Consider the following 20,529-nt stretch of genomic DNA (forward strand, 5'->3'; position numbering starts at 1 on the left):
CCTTCGTCTCTTAGGCGATTAAGCTCTCTATTTTTTTTTTTCCCCTTCAAAACCATGGTACTTTCAAAATATGTATTTATGTATATGTACACGTGCTTAATCTAGCATATTGAAAGACCTCCTTCTATACAAATTCTTGTCTAAGGAAAGTCTATTGTTTATAGGTGCCTGAGACTTCTTGACAATGACAAAGAACGTTTGTACATGCGTGTGTATATAATATATAAGTAATATATATATACACACACACACACACATACATACATACATACATACATATATGAATTTTACAATGACAAATACATAGAGAAACATGCTGTCGAAACAAAGAAGAAAACTGGTCTAGATCATCTCTGGACGGGACAAGTATAGAGATAAACACTAATTTCTTTGATAATTATCCACCCAGAAATCTTCTAATCTTCTAGTTTTTGTGCGCGCAGCTGGAGCGTGCAATTTATGAAAATCAGCAGGCTGGAAAGTAGAGAGTTCTCGATCGCTCTGTTCGATCGTCTCCAGAAGCGTGATGTTTTCTTTATGTTAATTAGCTATGGAATAATTTTCTATCAGCATAACTTACTCGGGTTATAGACTGAGTTGCTCAATTTATGTTGGATTTGGTAATTGAACAAATTTTGAATATGTTCACTATGGAGTGAACAAAGGGTTTAGGGCTATTTAAGACTTGGTTAATTTTCTATCTATTTTATAAGTTTCTATAGATCTTATAGGAGATTTGCTACTTGATGTGTTTTTAGTGTTTTTATGGCTAATGCTCGGTAAAAACTTTTAGGCCACGAAATAAGACAAAATCTTGTAACACTTACACAAAGAATAAGCATGTGCGGGATATATATGCATGTAGGGGCTCCCTTTTTGTGTAAGTGGTGCCATATAAGAATGCTCGTATACAATGTTTTATGATGAAGTCCAACGACTTCACTGAGATTAACTATGTTTGTTTCGCAAGATATAGAAACTTAATCCAACAAGGAATTAGCGGGTTTACTATAATCTTGGAGTCCTTACAATCTAAGGACTGACGTGCGCCGTAAGTAATTATCACACTCCTAAGAGGATGCAATGTCTACTTACTAGATATCATTTGGGATTCTCCTAGTTTAATGAGTAGTATAAATACACCATTCTAGGTTCATCTTTGGTAATGCAATTATCACATATTTATTCTCTTTGTCCACTGCTTGAGTCTTAATATTGCTTACTAACTTGACAGTCAAAGAGTCTTTGACCAGCACGCCCACTCCGACAGTGCGCAAATTTGTTTCCAACATAGGGTTTGTATCTAGGGATTTCTCTCTAAGTCTCTGATGATCCATCTTCTCTAATATTATCTATGAGAAGATTCTCTCTGATCATCTTTCTAACAACATATTCTCGTCTGCACATTGTTCGGATGGTTCATGATGTTATACATATCACACCACTTCTTTCTTAGAACTACACCAGTGACTTGATTTTCCTTCCCAGAAATATGTAAGTAGTTCGGTCATGGATTCAATCACACCTCCACCCACTAATCAACCCCATTCTACCCTCGTTGGAGATCATAGATAATTCTGACTGAATTATGTCTCTATTCGTAAATGTGTGCAATTTTGATTCCAACAGTTAGCATGGTGATCAAGTATGTCGATGACTTTTGGTGGCGAGAATGGTGGTGATAGCGGTTGCATGGGAGTTTAATGGCTTAACATGCAATCACTTCAAAAGGTTACATGTGGATGTACGTTTATGGCAGGTTTTAGGATAGTCAGGTGATAACAATTAGAGCTTGAAGTTAAAAAGGGGTCACTTTCATTAACACTTCATGATGTTTATTTTGTTTTTACAACATTTCGAAGTTAGAGAAATTATACGAACACTCCATGAATGTTTTAATTTTCTTCTACACAACAACAGAGTCGAATCGTCACACCAACCTCTCTGCTTGAGCGCATGATGTGACATACACTTGTTTTTCGTTGGTAGCCTAGGAAAGAAGAAAGAAAGAAAAAAAAAATATATATATATATAATAGAAAAGGAAAACAGAGCAAGAGAAATAAAAATTGGGTTTTGAAGCCCACGAGCAGTTGGTGGTTTGGTTTTTTTGAAGTCCGATGTTGTCTGTTTGACTTTCACTCGAGTACCTGAACGTGAGATCACTCAAATGATAGTGTATCTTTTTAAACGTTCATTGCCACTTTGGGATATGAAAATCTCATCCGTTCAGTTACAAAGACTACCATATGCTTTCTTTTCTTACTCTCACCATCAGCATGTCTGAATCGTTAGTTTGCCAGTCCAATTCCTGTTTCAGTTTCATTGCTGCCAGTGTCTATAGTCCAGTTCACCAGTCTGTCTGTGTGGGGAGCCTGCTCGGCTGCTTGACGGAGTCCACATCGGCTTCTGCTTGTTAGCAAAATATTAGTATTTTAGGTTTTTATTATTTGGGTAGTTTCGGTATTTTACGTATTAAGATTTCTTAGGTTTTAATTTCTACAAAAACAACTTGTAATTTAGTTTTGAATCAAAATGTAGCCTTTTGTTTGTAGTAATTTTGGTATTAATTTAATTTCAAGACCTCAAGTGTATAGAGAATACTCCTAACCAACTAAATTGTCTTAGACAAATGATATATCACATCGTGAATGAGGAATTAGTCAGACGAGTGAGTCATCTCTCATTCAATGGGAATAAAGGGAAATATACATGCAGATGCAATCAAATTCTTTAATTATTTGACATGGACTTGGCATGCATTCGGATTCACTCGCCCCTTGTCAATAAATATCAAATGTTTTGCGACTGCTAGTCCACGACTCCACGTACTGTAGGCCAGTCGGTAGCTCCATCATTTCTTAATTAATTAATTTCATAATTTGAGGTTGGCATGCATGCATGCATGGTGGTTAAAATTTGGTGACGGGGATTACTGGTGGTTGCATGGGTTTATTGGTTTTTATAAATTTGTATGCTGTAAGACAGTAAGTGGTTGCATACGTGTTTGATCTACTTTGTTGTTGCAAGTTTTAGGCTATTTAACATGCATGGAAATCTTGTTGAGAGAACTTTTCTTTTAAGCAAGGGACATAGCCGTATTGCTATACTACTTGCATTTGGTCTAGTAATCATACTCTCTTCTCAATGTTCAAAGTTTGAACTTCTCCTTCCTCGTAAACAAGAGCATTGCTATTGCTACCATCATTGTGCGATTTTTGCGATGAAGTTAGAAAAAAAATCTCTAATTCCACGTTTTACCAAAAAAAAAAAAAAAAAAAAACAACAACAACAACAACAAAACAACCAACTAATGTAAATGTTTAGCTCAAAGTTGCGACTCACTACTAATCGGTATTACTCTCAACTTAATTACCTATATAATTTAGTAAGTGTCAGGGTATATACAAAAGACCATAGTAGTAAAAACATTTAATATATACTTTATTCTATTGTGTCAATACCTAATGTGGAATCTTCAACCGATTTACTTACATGGAATGTAATATGAAGGTATGAGGGATTAGAATGAATAGCTAGAGATGTGAAGAATATAAATAAGTATAATTCTCAATCTTGTGTTTACTAACGTCTAAGGAATCAATTAATCATGTAGGTTTCCTAAACTTTGGGAATAGGATGCTTGAAAAATCAAGGTATTCCTTCAACATAGAGGAGACATTTTCGAAAACAAAAAGCCATAATGTTTATTTGGTCACCCAAGTTTCTAAGAGATTTCTAACTAACTACGAAGTACTTGTCTTCTTGCCACGAAAATGAAAGTATTATTTGTCTCTTAAACACTTGAAAACCCCGCTCTTTACCTCCTTAATTATTCTAAAATATACATTCTTTTTGGTTTATTCATAGTGCAAATAAAGAAAGATAAGTATTATATAATATGATATGATACTAATTTGGAGTTTTGTTCCTAAAGTTGATCACTTAATCTAATTGCAGTGATTGGGTTCCACTAATTTAATTAATATGATTAAGTAATACCAAATGGAAGCATTTGATGCGGCTATTATTATTACTTTAAAATTATAATATGGTTAAAAAGTTTATCCCCATGGTCCCTGCGTAATTATGAAATCTATCATCGATGGTCTTAATCTCCTCTTTCTGCAGAATATATAATTAGTATTTTTGCTGCTACTCAATATTACGGTCTAGTCTATTCCTCTTTGTTTAGAAGTGACAGATCTTAGATTCGAATTTCGTAGATGGCGAATTCAATATTAAATTAGGCTACCCATTGTGTGGCTTCGCCGAACTCCTCCTCTCCTACCAAATTAGACTGCTCACTGACTAGCTTAGCCGAACTTCCTCTCTCATTAATGTTAAAATATCGATGTACTAAAAAAAATTAGTATTTTTATTCAGCAGCACATGCATTGCATCCCAATCAAAGTTTTCTTTGCGAAACTGGAAGGAACAAACCAGGTTCCGGTCTCGAGAAACTCCCCCACATCTCGTGCGGAGACGTGCATCGTTTACCAAAAATCGTTTGGGGCACCGGACGCACCATGCTTCGTATGGGCAAACGCAAATCACACTTCGCCGGCCACATGGGTTTTTGTTTTGATTTTCTCGGTAGTCTTATTTGGTTGAATTTGGATACTTTTCTCTCCGTTTGGAAATGTGCATTTGTTGCAAGTGATGAATTGGTTGGATGGTTACGATCTTTCTTTTTAATTTATGAAATTTTGAGTTCAAATTCTTTTTTCTTAACGTAAATTAGTTGCAATTGATCCTAGTCAAACAATTAATAACTTTTTTGATCTCGTAATTATTCTCTTCCTAATGTAGGAAGATATGAACTTTTGAGTCTCCCCTTTCTTGATTAGAAAAAAATACGTGATCATAGCCTAAAATCAAGTTATTCCAAGGGAAAGAATTTCATTACACTCGGTGCACCATTTTTTTATTTAGTGTTCATCTAGAGGATTTAATTTACGACTATCTTATAACTTCGTGATAAAAAAAAATACTATTAAAATAAGGGCATGTTTTAATTAACAAAAATGTGAAAATAAAAGAATTAGAAAACTTAGACATAGGATCAATTAGCCACTTGTTGAGTTGAGTCATGATTTTTAGGTATTTGTACGAATTTTGAAGAAAAACATACACTTTTTCGATTCCATATGTGTACAAATATAAGTGAAAGTTAAGGAGTGAAATGATTTTCATATCCAAAATCTAGCAAAAGCATGTAAGTCAAGAATCAAAATGATTCTAAATCCTAATCCTTGTAAGTAAACAGGCCACAAATTGTTTGTAGGTCCTATCTGTTTTTTGTGCGAAAACATAACCCAATGCATCCAATTAGGAACGTAGAATTTACGATACACTAATATGTCACAATAAAGTTATACATCACTACTTGGGTAGCCATAAATAGATATCAAACTCATATAGAGATATATCATCGTTTCCATCCATGTGAGTAGACATGTAAACGGGTCAAGTTTATCGAGTTTGGGTCGGGTTCAATCCGACCTGTTAAGCTAACGGGTCATCCGAACCCAACCCGTTAAGCTAACAGATCATCCGAACCCAACCCGTTAAGCTAACGGATCACCCGAACCCAACCCGTTAATCTAATAGGTCACCCGTTTCATCTGTTAACAATTTTTTTTTTTTTTGCATTCCAATACAATTGGATATAGACATGTAAACAGTCAGGTTTATCGAGTTTGGGTCAGGTTCAATCCGACCTGTTAAGCTAACGAGTCATCCGAACCCAATCCGTTAAGCTAACAAATCATCCGAACCCAACCCGTTAAGTTAACGGATCACCCGAACCCAACCCGTTAATCTAATAGGTCACCCGTTTCATCTGTTAACAATTTTTTTTTTTTTGCATTCCAATACAATTGGATATATAGTAAACAAACAAGGAACTGCGACTTGCATTTCTCATCCGTCTGGTTTTCGAACTCTTCTTGGAGGCTCTCAAGCTCCTCTCTGTAATTTGAAGCGTCGCGAATCGCTATTTGTGTTAAAAATATCAGAGAGATTGGAGTGGTCGAGGACGATCTCGCTCCTGAAGCGGTCGATTATAGAGCAGACCTCGAGGCGGAGGGCTTCGTCTCTTGGATCAACGAACGACTTCGTGGTGATGCGGGAGCATTGGGTGCGGAGAAGGGAGACGACTTCTTCTACGTCGTAGTTTAATCATAGCTCCTTGAAGGGGAGGATGTTGAGTAAGGTGGAGAGGTCGAGGGTGAGCTCATGGAAACTGTTCGCTAGATACTTGGTTTGGAGGAAAAGCCACATCCGGTTGCCTTTGGAGGAGTCTTCGAGAAGAGTCTAGATTCTGTGGAGCAGGATGTAGAGCTCCTGGAAGCAGAGGATGGCGGAGTGGGAGAAGACGGCGATTGAGCTGCGAATGATGTCTTCGAAGAGGATGGAGAAAAGGGTTGACCTACGGATCACGAAGCGAGAGGTGCGGCGCAGGAGGAACTGGAGCGGCTCGAGGGAGGAGATTTATTGGGAGAGATGGTGGACGGAGTGGAGGACCCAAAGTGACCCGTTATTTAACGAATTCACCCGTTAACGACCCGACCCGTTAAACATTCACCCAAATACTAATATTAACGGGTCGATTCCAAAATGCCAGGTCTACATGTGAGTACCACAAATATTCATGTGAACAGAACTGGAGATCTTTACTAGATAAAAAAATTAGATTATGCTAAACACAATTTGTATTGTAATTGTACCCACCATCCAAAGACTCCATGATTGGATAATAAGAATCTCACAAGCAAGGCCCACCTTTAGCATGGCCCAAGCCCAGCAATCTCTCTCCACTCTCTTGTCTACCCCGCCCTTCAAAACCTCCTCTCACTCCCTCCTCACTCTCAGAGACACAATCTCTCTCTCCTTCCTTCTCTCTCTCTCTCTCTGCCCTCCGCAATGGAGCCGTGGCTTGACGACTTAGCCGACGACCTCCAAAGCCTGAGCTTCACGTCCACCACAACCACCAACACCAACACTACCAAGCGCAGCACTAGCTCCTGCTCCGAATCCACGCACCCGCCCTCCGCCTCCTCCTCCGCTCGCCTCCCCGCCTCCGTAATCCCCAAGCCCCGACCCCAATCCTCCTCCTCCGACCCCCTCTGGTCCGCAATCTACAAGATCCGATCCGAATCCCCGACCCGGCAACTCTCCCTCTCCGACCTCAAATTCGCAGAGCGCCTCGGCTCCGGCGACATCGGTTCCGTCTACTTAGCCGAGTTGAAGTCCCCCGCTGGGGCCCAGGGGTGCGTATTTGCGGCGAAGGTGATGGACAAGAAGGAGCTGATCAGCCGGAGCAAGGAAGGGCGGGCCAGGACAGAGAGGGAAATACTGGAAATGTTGGAGCACCCTTTTTTGCCCACGCTCTACGCGAGCATCGACGCGCCCAACTGGCTTTTCCTGCTCACCGAGTTCTGCCCCGGCGGCGACCTCCACGTTCTCCGCCAGCGCCAGCCGCTCAAACGCTTCGAAGAACCTGCCGTCAGGTGCGCACCATACCTTCCTCCCTCCCTCCCTCAATTCCGAAATTAAATTCACAGCACTAATTACGACAAATACAGTTTTTTTTCCTTTTTAATGTTTTAATTTTTTTAATTGGTTTTTATTTTAAATTTTTTAATTAGTTTGAAAAGCAAAAAAAAAAAAAAAAAGAAAGCCATCGGAGGCGTTTTGCACGGTTCAGAGTTTCTGAATCGTTATGTGGGGCCTGGACACCAACAGCTTTACCTGTCTGCTTGTTGGTGGGGTCTACCGATTTCAATGAAATAGATTTACGGTGTGCCTGACTTGCACCTGATAAAATCTGGAGATATAGATAGATGGGTGAACGTGAAATCTAGGATTTTGGAGTCAATCGTCAAGTGTGGTTACGCACACGTCACCACGCTTGAAGGAAAATCAACTTGCATGAATCGGGTTTAGTACGTTGCTCGTGAATTTTTTTAGTTACTTTTTTGTAAATAATATTATTGATCTAAGCTACACTAAGAATATAGAGAATTAGAACTCTAGGGTTGACTGAGAGTGCTGTGTCTATTAAGGCAATTTACCATTAGCCTCTGAAGAGTAACTTGTATGAAATAAATTCATCGTCATAATGTTTTTGTTGAATAATACCATACTATATTGAGAAAAACATAGAAATATATTATTGGACTAAAACGTTACAGTGACAAACGCGTTTTATATAATTTATTTTTCTTAAGATACAACGTGGCGCATTTATTTGTTTAAAATTTGTTTTTTTTTTATAGAGCATTTATTTGGTTAAAAGTACTTCGATGAGTGCCGTCTTCTGTTAGTTAGATTTATATTGACTGTTACGTGCTTAAAAAGGCCAATAATTACAGGCACGTGCAGACTGTAGTAGTTTTAAGGAGTGGTTTGGGAGTGAGGTGCTTAAAAAAAAAGGCTCTCATGAAAAAAAGCTGTGAGAGTTTTAGATGTTTGGTAAACTGAAAAAAAAAGACCTTATTTTGGAAGCTGCTGTAAGAATAAGCTGAAATCAAAGGAAAAAGCTGAAGCTGCTATTTGCAGCTTTGGAAAACTGGTTTTTTTTCAAAGCATATAGAGTTGCAGTGCTCTTTTAATGAAAAAACCCACTATCAGACTGTTTTTTTTTTTTTTCCAAAAGCACTTTTACAAAAAAGTTTACCAAACACTTTGCTGATTTATTTCACAGCCGCTTATTCTCACGGTTTTTTTTTCAAAGCACAGCAATACCAAACCAGCCTTAAGTCAAGCCTATCACTAAACCTCCTTCAAAAATGAAAAAAAATAAAACTTGTGCTACAGTAGACTTTGCAGTGTAGTTTTCTTCTCTTTGCCAGATCACATTTTTGCCCCTGTATTTTCCCCCGTTTTCGCTTTTGTCCAACTTTTGTCCTTTAGTTTTGTTTTAGTTTTGTTTCGTTAGCAATCAAGTCCTACAGGTATAAAATTGTTAAACAATCTCTGCATGACTAAAACTGTCAAAACGGAAATGACGGGTGCCGAAAGTGAAAAAAAAGAAAAACTACGAGGACAAACTTGTGATTTTATTTTGTGGGTATAAGCATATTATTTTCGTAAGCTAGTATAGTTTGGAAGGTCAACCACTGGTTATTGGCAAAAGGCAGAGCGCTATTAGTAGTGCACTGTGTTTGATGTGATCATCTGATCTGGCATGATATAATTGGAGTGTTTATTAAGCACTATATATAACACAACTGTCGGTTGAGCAATAAAATGCCTTAAAAACCGCGTGGACCTTTACGCTGAATGATGGTGAACCCGTTAGACGAGTCCTTCATAAGATAAAGAGTAACCTCGTGGTTTTAAGGCGACCCGTGGATTTGATAAACCTGAATTCAATTCCCTTGATAGAATTTAAGACTCTTATTAATTATGTGTAGGTTTTATTTTGGTCCATTCATATATAAATGCTGGTTATGATGTTAATTTGATGTTTCTCTTTAGTATTATTGGATGGTTATTTGTGGCTCTAGTGTGTCTGCCCATATGCAGTAGGTTAGCAACAACAACAACCCATGATTTTTAAAATCAGAGTCATTTATTTTGGTACCTAAAGGCCGACCCATTAATTTAATTTAAGCCATTTTCATTGCATTGACATGATAGGATCAATGAGAGAGATTTTTAAAAGAGAACATTGAATATTTTTCATGGGAGGGTTTTTTGTTTCTTTCTATTTCTTGTTGATTTCTAGGGTAGGTTTCATTCCAATGGACCAAACAGATCCCTTCAAATCTAAATTTAGGTATATTGGGTTCAGATAATTGTTGCAGGATTTCTGGGTTCTTTTCTTTTAATTAAGGATATCCCAAAATAGTGGCCCCAATATTGTTTTATTGCTCTTTGGCTTGTGGTTGAGAGTACTCTTAATTTAGGCCTAATGTGGTTTCAAATTCGTCTTGGCAAGAATCGAACTTAAGACCTCTTACTTACAAGTGAAGAGAAATACTACTAGACCGTAGTACTAAGTGACTTAAAACCACAAAATTTAATTAGTCCAGCAGTCTGAGTATGTCTGCAAAGGAAAGGCGAAATGCCGACGTGAAGTGGGACACGAAAACATGATTTAGGGGCAAATTGAGTCAAAATGACTTCCGGAGGGGCAAAGTGGGATTCACGGACACTCTTAGGAGGCAATACTGTGATTAAGCGTAATAGTAAAAATGTTTGCAAGTAAAAGATAGAGTTGAGGAAGAAAGGTGAAATGTTGTTAGGGTTATCTGTTTTCTTACCAACAAAAAATCATGAGCTTCTCTTTCAACTTTGTCCACTCCAAAAGTATTCCCAACTAAGCACATTAAGGGCATGGGGCAGGGGAATAAAGGTGAAGTTTTATTATGCTTTTGGAATTCATTGGTGATAGGTGAAAGTAGAAAGTTGTTGTGTGTCCTTCGACTAATTTATGATACATTTCTCTTCTGTTTAGATAGGTTTGGAAAGATTGCAAACGACATGGAGAAAAGCACACCAAAAGTACTTATTTTCATCAATTATATGCAAGTGCTTTTCGGTTTTCGTTATCGGTCATCAATTATATGCAGTTGGTGGTGATAATTGCAATTTGCAAATGCTTTTTACTGCATGTGTTTTTATCATTAACTTGCAAATTGATTGAGAGCACTGTTAATTTAGACAGTTATAACTTTTGAATTTCACCTAAGACTTCTATATATGATTGAAGTAGGGGTAAGGTCCAGCAGTCTATGTGTGCTTTAATCAGCTTTTTCTTGCCAAGAAAGGTAAAATGAAGTTAAATGATGCTAGGAAGACTCCAAAAAAGTTAATAGTACTGTCACTTAGTACTACGTTCTAGTGATATTTTTCTTCACTTGTAAGTGAGAGGTCTTAGGTTCAATTCTTGCCAATGACGAATTTGAACCACATTATTGCTAGCTTATTGTGAGGCTAAGCCCACTCCCCTTCCCCCTTAGTGTAGATAATATCGTTTGTTCAAAAACAAAAAAAGTTCATAGTAGTAATGTTAGGGAGTAAAAGATCAAGGCAAGGAAGACGAAAGGTAATATGTTGTTAATAACCCAACCTTTTCCCCCCTTTTGTCTACTGGGACGTGATTTCCAGACACCTCTTTCTCCTCCTGCGCACTTATGTTTATTCTAGCCTTTTGATTGAATAAATCAAAGATAATCAAGGGACAGGATCAACTCGGGTGTGCAGAAAGAGAAAAAGAATATGCGGAATTCACTTTCCAGAAGTGACCCCAACCAAACATATGAAATTAAAAAACATGGGGCCATTTAAGTTTGGGATTTAGGAAGGGCTACCAAGTTGTTCAACTTTAGGTGTCGTAACAGCAAAGAAAATAATAATAATAAAAAGTAAAGTAGGTCAGGTTGTGTAAATATAGTAGAATTTATGGGGTGCCTTGCAATTAATTGGTGATGTACTAATTTCTCATATGCTTAGAAAAGTGGAAGGATAATACAAACCATATGGAGACAATTACATAAAAAACACTGATGATTTTCATCAATGACCATCAATTATATGAAATGCATCTCACTATCAGTTACCATTAATTATAAGAAGCTGCTGGTAATGGTTGCAGCTGCATTTTATTACCTTGTCATGAATTGCTTGCATTTTTACTTTTTTATCATTGACTTGCAAATTAAAAGACATCTAAACATATCTTTCTTTCCTTCCTTAATAACAAGACCCGAAACTCCTCTCCGATTCCAAAAACAAGAAACATTTCAATTTTATTAACAGCGGGTGGGTAACTAAATCTTGAAATATCGAGGGGCCGTATGATAACCATTTTGTTTTCATTTTTCAGGTTTTAGCCATTTGTTTTAAGTCTTCACTTTGTTTGAAAACTATAAACCGGGAACTTGTTTGGTAACTGTTTTTAGTTTTCATTTTTAAAGAAAACCGATACATTATTTTTCTTTTCTTTGCAATAACATTTTGGTAAACAAATGTATTTTAGTTAAATGTAGACAAAACCATCACGGGGTGGCCTAGTGGTTAGGGACGAATTCCAAGCTTGTATTTCACACCGCACGTCCTGGGTTCGAGTCTAGCATTGGTGAATCACACGATGATGGCCAAGAAGATGCTGAAATGTCTCTGTGAGTCTTCCAGGACTCGGATGGATGGACTGTTTGCCACCAACTGGTCCTTTTGAAAATAAAAAAAAATGTAGACAAGTGAACAAAATGTTGGTTATATGTTGGCAGGCTACAGTATAGGTTACATTAGAATTGATGTGGTTGGTTTGGTTGTGTCCTATATCATAATCCTTGCTTTTGCAAAAGAATATCAAAAGTTTTATTTTCTTATCATTTAGTTTATCATGCAATAATATCATAGCCTAGCCAATGATTTTTTTCATTGTTTTCCCTTTTCAAATGATTGAGCATGCACATGATTAAGGATTTGTGGGTAATCATCTAATTTGATTAATTGATTATGTTTTGTCTTAAAACGAAATTATGTACAATTAGAGGATACTCATCAGTTATTAGCTCTTTTTATATCCTTCAAAGTGCTCCTGTAATCAACAGATGATGATATAACAAATCATATCTTGAATCCATGATTAGCATACTAACTGGTGTTTAATCTCATGATTAGGTTCTACGCATCGGAGGTGGTTGTAGCTCTAGAGTACCTCCACATGATGGGAATTGTGTACCGTGATCTGAAGCCGGAAAATGTGTTGGTTCGATCCGATGGCCATATCATGCTTACAGATTTTGACCTCTCGTTAAAATGCGACGATGGTACATCAACGCCTCAGATCATCTCTACCCAAAATACCCCAAATGCTGCACTACAAAAAGGCTACTCACTCGATCCGCCCCCGTTTGCATCCTCTTCATGCATTCTTCCCAGTTGTATGGTCCCCTCCGTGTCATGTTTCCACCCGAAAAGCAAGCGGAAGAAGAAGCAGAGCCATAAAAATGGCCCCGAGTTTGTGTCCGAGCCCGTGGACGTTCGGTCCATGTCGTTTGTCGGGACCCACGAGTACTTGGCCCCGGAGATTGTGTCCGGCGAGGGGCATGGTAGTGCAGTGGACTGGTGGACGTTAGGGATATTTATTTTTGAACTGTTCTATGGTGTGACACCCTTTAGGGGTGTGGACAATGAGCTAACCCTAGCTAACATTGTGGCTCGAGCCCTGGAGCTTCCGAAAGAACCGGCGGTGCCGAGCACGGCCAAGGACCTCATCTCACAGTTGTTGGTCAAGGATCCGGCTCGGCGTTTGGGATCGTTGATGGGTGCATCAGCAGTCAAGAGGCACCCATTTTTCCAAGGGGTTAATTGGGCATTGTTGAGATGTACACCTCCACCATTTATTCCCCCACCATTTAGTAGACGAGTTGTATCTGATCAAAGTTGTACTGAGAAAATGGAATATTATTAGTCACAAAACAAATTAAATAAGAAATATATATTTCATGTTTCAAACTCGTGTCACAGATTTTTCATCGTTCCTTGCATTGTCACGAAATAAGCTTAACGTTGATAACACGTGTACATTTGCTCTTAAATACTCCATCAACTTGATCTTTTTAGACAAAATGATATTTTTAACTATTTTGGTCGACGAAAAAAAGATTTGAAATTGAGTGAGTGAAAGAAATGACAATCTCTCTGACTAATTGACTTAAACCAACATCTACTGTCAATATTTAATCGATATCCACGGGTACCTGATATTGATCCTATTAGACCATCTCCAAACCTTGGGCTAAAAGCTAAATTTTCCAGGCTAAAAAATTTGGCTTTTAGCCCAGAAACATCTTTTCTGCTCCAACCCTTCTGTCCTAAAATTTTAGCCCGGAATTATTAAAGAATGAATTTAGACTAATTTTTTTCTTAAATCAATTTTAAAAATAAATAAATAAATATGTAGATTATTGTAAATTAATTTTATGAACATTTTAATATAAAAAAATTTAAATTCCGATAAACATTTGGCATTTAGCCCGGGGGGAAAGCTGGGGGGGTATTTGGCCAAGAAATAACATTTGGCATTTAGCCTAAAATTTTAACATGGGTTGGAGAGTGTTTGGGGGGGGTAATTTGGCTTTTAGCCCAGGTTTGGAGATGGTTTAGCAGTTTTATTATTATTATTATTATTATTATTTTTATAAAAAGGAACCAGCTGGTGGTTTCACCACGGTAGTCATGCATGGAGACAATGAAGGCTCATTGAGAGCAGATGCCCCACTCAAGTAATTTATTTGTTTAGTTGTAGACTACAATTATATAATATACACGGGTTATCTTTGAAGAAAATATATGTATCTAATATCCAACATACATTCATTACACTTATACTTCATATCAAATATTATATGAGCAAAAGTGCTCTTGTTCTGTTCTTCAAACCGAAAAAACTCTCTCCCGCCTATCATATACTTATATTTTTCTCATCACTTTGTCACTTTCCACTACTAAATTGAAATTTTTGTAACATTGAAATTGTGATACATCATCATTAAAACCATCCTTAATATCATTTTGCGTATAATCATACTATAATAAGGTTTTCTTAGTTGTTTTCGGTTGCCGAAATTTTTGTAACATTGAAATTGTGATACATCATCATTGAAACCATCCTTATCATATTGCATATAATCATACTATAATAAGGTTTTCTTAGTTATTTTCGGTTGCTCCTACTAGAAGAAATTTATGGCTCCGTCCCTGACGGTAGTCAGCCTTTCCAGAAGCTGGGTAGACTCACAGAGGTATTTTAGTCTCCCCTGACCACCATCGTGCGATTCACTAGCATCATAAATCGAACTCAGAATATTTAATGTGAAATAACAATTTTATTATTTGAAGAAAATAAAATAGGAAATGAAGCACAACATGTGACAGCCTAATTTATGTGGCCACATATGATTTGGAAACTCTCCTTCAAACCGACATGTACTAAATTAATTCACATATTTCCAAAGTCAATGCCGGTGTTGGGATGGAAGCCTCGGATCCCGACAATATGAACATAAACAACGATATTGACTTTCGAAAGGATAAATACACCCGCCTGGCTTACGCTGTCCACCCGATCACGGTCCCCCCCGCCCCGGCCCCTGAAGCCCTTTGGAGCGTTAGGCGCGGTGGATTGCGTTGGATGGAATTTGTAGTGTTTGGATGTGAGAAATTGTGAAATATGCGTGTTTGGTTGTGGGAGGCCATGCCCTTCCCACGTGAAGTGTTTCGTTTGGGAGGAGAATGTGGGGTTTGGGTGGTTAGATGGTGTTTGAGAGCTACTATTGTTGAAATTTTGTTTACCTCACATGATTTTTGGTTGCTTGCTTGGAAAGTTTCACTCATCTCCAATAAATTTTATTTTGTTTTGGGACGAGTAACGTCAACATTCTTGTTTGTATCTCTTTGTTTTCTTTTTCTTTTCTAAATTTGTTCTTAATAAAGGTGGATTGAGTTTTGAAAATCTGCTATTGACATGAATAGTCTACGCACTCTTTATTGTTTATTTTTTAATCACATTTTATTGATGTAGTTTTTCATTAGTAATCCCCCTAATTTGGCAAATGGGTCTTCTTTGTCATGGTTGTGTCAATTTGCTTTTTTAACGTGCTCATTAAGACCTGTCAATTTCTTACACGACTCGTTAACATGGCACGTAAACGACATGAAAATAACGGGTTTCAGATCAACACGATAACTAATCGGGTCATTATCGGGTCACACGATAATAACCCGTTAATAACGGGTCCTTAACAGGTTTACATGAGAGTGACACGCAGGTAACCTGTTTTGACACGATAAGAAAAAAGTTATTTTGATGATTTTTATTTTTTTAAACTGCTAAAAAAAACTTACTATAAAATACAATAGATATAATGAATATGTATATATTGTTTATTAATTATTATTCTATATAAATTTTAAAATTGAAGTTTTGTTTATTAATTTATTTTTATAGTATATTATAGGCAAAGATTGAGATTAAAAATCATAAAACACATTAAAAATAAAAATATCAAGTAATTTAAAAATACCAAACACATTAAAAAATTATAATAATTAATTTACATGTGCGAAAAATATGCAAACGCTTGTAGTCGCATCCTCTACGCTTTTTGGATGGGTATATGATCGTGTGAATTTTTAAAACCATACAAACTCTCATGAATAGTATTTTTAAGGGAGTTCAAAATAAACAAAATTCATAATCATTAATGTATTAGTCTGAAAGATGTGAAACCATAATAAACGTTCATAATTGCATCATCAACGCTTAGACAATGGTTACATGGTCGTTTAGATTTTTAAAACCCTCCAAATCTCATGAACAGTGTTTTTTATTTGAGTGCAAAATTAATAAAATTAATAATAATTATTGTAGAAGTGTGAAAAATGTAATCACTTATAATGAAAAGCTTTATAACTTTCATGAAAGGGTCAACTCCGAAATTTAGTATGTATATACTAATTTAGTATTATGTTTTACATTTTTTTGGGTCAAATTATGTTTTTCATTTTCATTTTATTGATTCAAAATATATTTTTCTTAACGGGTAACGAGTCGGGTCATATTACCCGATAATATTAACGGGTTGATTTCGGGTCGGGTCATATTACCTGTTTACTTTAATGGGTATTACACGACACAACCTATTAAGCTATCATATATGACACGAAAACGACATGAACACGAGAAACACGACACGAATGCCAAGTCTTTAAGCTAATAGGTTCAAAAATTCAAATTCGAACTAGGCGTGTTAAATAACCTGTTACCAGTCTTTATACTAAAAATGTTATTAGGCCTTGGTTGACCTGATAAGATGATTACAAAGAAAATAGAAAATGGACCTTTAATTTACTATAAATGAATAGTGCAGAACCATATTGTTTTTTGACTTGTCAAAGATACCAAAATCTCAATCTTCCTTCTCGATTGGAGAGAGCACTAAATGTGAAGCATTTTTGTGGGAATGTGATCATGGATTAAGACAAAATCACAGTCTTGGTTATGGTAATCTTCATTCCCTGCAAAAATATTTTGGATTACTTTCCTATTAATGCATTACTTTTTGGAAAGTGATCATGATCGGCTTCAAATGAGAACATAGAAAGCATTGATGGAAAAGGTTAAAGGTCTATAAATACAAGTAAATGACTTAAAGCAAAGGATACTCAAATCATTCAACAAAACAAACTACAAGCTTTAAAACCAAAAGCTCTTTGCTTTTACTTGTTTCATTCCTTTTGCCTTATGAAAAAAAATCACTTGAAACCAAGATCTTAGAACTTTAGGAAACCTTCCTTTACACTCTAAGACCAATTAGAATTTGCTCTGCTACCATCTCTTTTGCGTAGCATCAATTCACCAACCTTAAGAAAGTCTCTTTGGCTGTAATGTTAAGTATGATATAAAATTAATTTTTTTGGGTTTTGAAAACACAAAGAAAGCTTTTAATTCTCTTACTTTTGAAAACCCAAACAACAGCACACCAAAAAGCTCATTCCACTATACTAAACTGGAAACACCAAACACATACACAATTGTTAATTTTGTACTGTGTCTTTGGCACCCACACTTCATGCCTATCATACCAAAACAGTTTCTAGTTTGCCTCAATCGTTGAATCTCATTTCCATTGTTAACACATGGAGTCATGGAAGAGAGCAACAAAATACTCTAAGGTCGCGTTTGGTGGGTTGGATTGATAGACCCTTGATCAACCTTAACTTATAAACTGTCGTAGATACATAGAGAAGGTGAACATAAGGAATTCAATACTATTCTCATAACAACTTCTTTGTATCTTACAATCCAAGCTATATGGCAACAGGTCCTAATAACCCTTAATACTAACAAACCAATAGCTTTTACAACTAATACAACTTATTCACTAATATAATGACACTTGGCACTATCCTAATTGCCATATAACAACCTTTAACTACTTATATTCCTATCATTTACCTCCCCCTTTGAAATTAGCCTTGTCCTCAAGGTTGGAATTCAGGAAATCGAATCTTCAAATCATCCAAATTCTCCCAAGATGCATTTGCAACATGATGATTCATCCAATGCACTATGACTTTAGCGACTAGAGTGGAACCTTGTTGAACTACCCTACGATCCATGATAGTTGTTGGTTCATCTTGAATTAGACTCACATCTTTGACTATTGGTAATGGTATAGTAGTAGAGACTGATGTGCCTAGTTGTTTCTTGAGGCAAGAAACATGGAAAACCGGGTGAATCTTATAATGAAGGGGTAGCTTCAATTTGTAAGCCACATGTCCCATTTTAGCAAGAACCTCAAAGGGTCCATAAAATCTAGGGTGCAATTATGAAAGAGGTGTAAAGCTAGTGACTTTTGTTGGTAAGGTACCAATTTGAGATACACAAAATCACCAATTGCAAAAGACCTTTCTGTTATGTGTTTGTCCGATTGACTTTTCATCCTTACGTGAGCTTCTTCTAGATTGGTCTTCAAAAGGGACAAAATTTTGGTTCTATCTTGTAAACACTAATCCACCAATTCAATCTTTGTAGTCCCAGTTTCATAAGTTAGAACATTTGGATGAGGCTGCCTATACATCACTTCATAGGGTGTGAGTTTAGTTGCAGTGTCATAAGAAGTATTGTAGCTCAACTCTGCCATGGAAGCCATTTCAACCATTGCTTGGGCTGCAAGCTACAAAAACATCTCAAGTATGTTTCTAAACATTAATTGAGGACTTTAGTCTGTCCATCAGTTTGGGGATGAAGTTTAAAGAATTCTTTCCAAAATGAACTAACGAAGATTGGATCCTTATAAGATACAATGGAAGTTGGCATCCCACGTAGTTTAAACACTTGATCAGTGAAGAGTTGAGCTACTGAGTGTGCTGTATAAGGGTGAGATAATGATAGAAAGTGTGCAACTTTAGAAAATCGATCAATAATTACAAATATAATCGATTTGCCCTTTGCAAGAGGGAAAGATAGTGATGAAATCCATAGACTCTTTGAGGGATATGTAAGGGGTTAAGAAGTCCAGCATAAGCAAGTGTTTCATACTTGTTCTTATGACAAATATCACATCCAGCAACCATGTCCTTGATGTTGTTTTTCATACCTTCCTAATAAAAGGACCTGGAAATCATTTTATAGGTTTGTAGAAAACCTACATGACCTGTAGTAGGTTTACAATGATGTTCCTCAAATATTTTTTCTCTCCAAGAACTTGTAGAACGTACAACAATTCGATTCTTGTACATAATAAATCCATTATCAAACTAATATCTCAATAATTTTAATGGAACCAAATCTGAAGTTGTATTGAAGACAACTTGTGATTTTTTTCAAAATCCAACCATCTCTTTCCATATGTCTACGAAGATCATCAAGCCAAGATATATAAGGGTAAGATATAACAATGAGTTCATTATCCATCATTGTGGAATCCAATGAAATTGCTGCAACACTACTTGTATCATTTGCACCAGTAGTACTTGTACCAGTAGGTTTATTTCCCTGAGAATTGAACATTCGAGACAACACATCAGCTGCCTTGTTGTTACTACCCTTTATGTATTGAATTTCATAGTCAAAGCCAAGTAGTTTAGAGACTCATTTTTGCTAAAAGGAGAATTGGCTCGATTTTGGAGAAAGTACTTGAGACTATAATGATATGTTTTTATAATGAAATGGTTCCTAAGTAGATAAGACTGCCACTTCTTGATTGCGTGAATCACTAGCAACATTTCTCTTTCATATGTAGATAATGCTTGGGTTTTTTGTCCTAAAGACTAACTTGTAAATGTAATTGGCTTACCCTCTTGCTACAAAATTGCCCCCATACCAGTGCCTAAGGCACCATTCTCAATAATGAATGGTTTTGAAAAATCTAGGGGAGTCAAGACTCTGGGAGACATCATGGCATTTTTGAGTTCTTGAAATGTTGTTGTAGTTGCAAGGTTCCAATGGAATCTATCATTTTTTGTGAGTTGAGTCAAGAACTACAGATTCTCCCAAATTGAGGAATGAATTTCCTATAGTACCCAGTTAGGCCTAAAAACCCTTTAAAACTTTCACATAAGTAGGTAGAGGCCACTCTGCAATGGCTTTTAATTTCGAATGGTTAGTAGCAACTCCATTTCTTGAAACAATATGTCCCAAATATTCAATTTGTGTTTTTCCAAAAGCACAATTAGTTAGCTTGAGAAAGAGTTGATGATCTTGAAGTAAAATCAAAGCAAAACTCAAATGATGTAGGTGTAATTCCCAAGAGGCACTATATATTAGAATATCATCAAAGAAGACTAATATAAATTTCCTCAGATAAGGCTTGAAAATCCCATTCATTAGGCCTTGGAATGATGCATGTGCATTTGTTAAGCCAAAAGGCATAACTAAGAACTCATAATGTCCCTAATGAGTTCTAAATGCAGTTTTATTAATATCTTTGGGATGCATACGAATATGGTGATAACCTGATCTAAGATCAAACTTCGAGAAATGTGATGCACCAAAGAGTTCATC

General features: G+C 36.6%; 1 protein-coding gene across 1 annotated transcript; it reads left to right on the forward strand.

Moving 5' to 3' along the window:
- Positions 1 to 6,845: 6,845 nt before the first annotated feature.
- LOC103424186 (serine/threonine-protein kinase D6PKL2) lies at positions 6,846 to 13,475 on the forward strand. Its single transcript, XM_029099890.2, has 2 exons — positions 6,846 to 7,513; positions 12,639 to 13,475. The coding sequence occupies exons 1-2, from the start codon at positions 6,927 to 6,929 to the stop codon at positions 13,429 to 13,431; spliced, it is 1,380 nt and encodes a 459-aa protein (XP_028955723.1). The 5' UTR covers positions 6,846 to 6,926; the 3' UTR covers positions 13,432 to 13,475.
- Positions 13,476 to 20,529: the final 7,054 nt, after the last annotated feature.

This window comes from Malus domestica, chromosome 03 (genome assembly GCF_042453785.1).
Source record: "Malus domestica chromosome 03, GDT2T_hap1".
NCBI classification, from domain to species: Eukaryota; Viridiplantae; Streptophyta; class Magnoliopsida; order Rosales; family Rosaceae; genus Malus; species Malus domestica.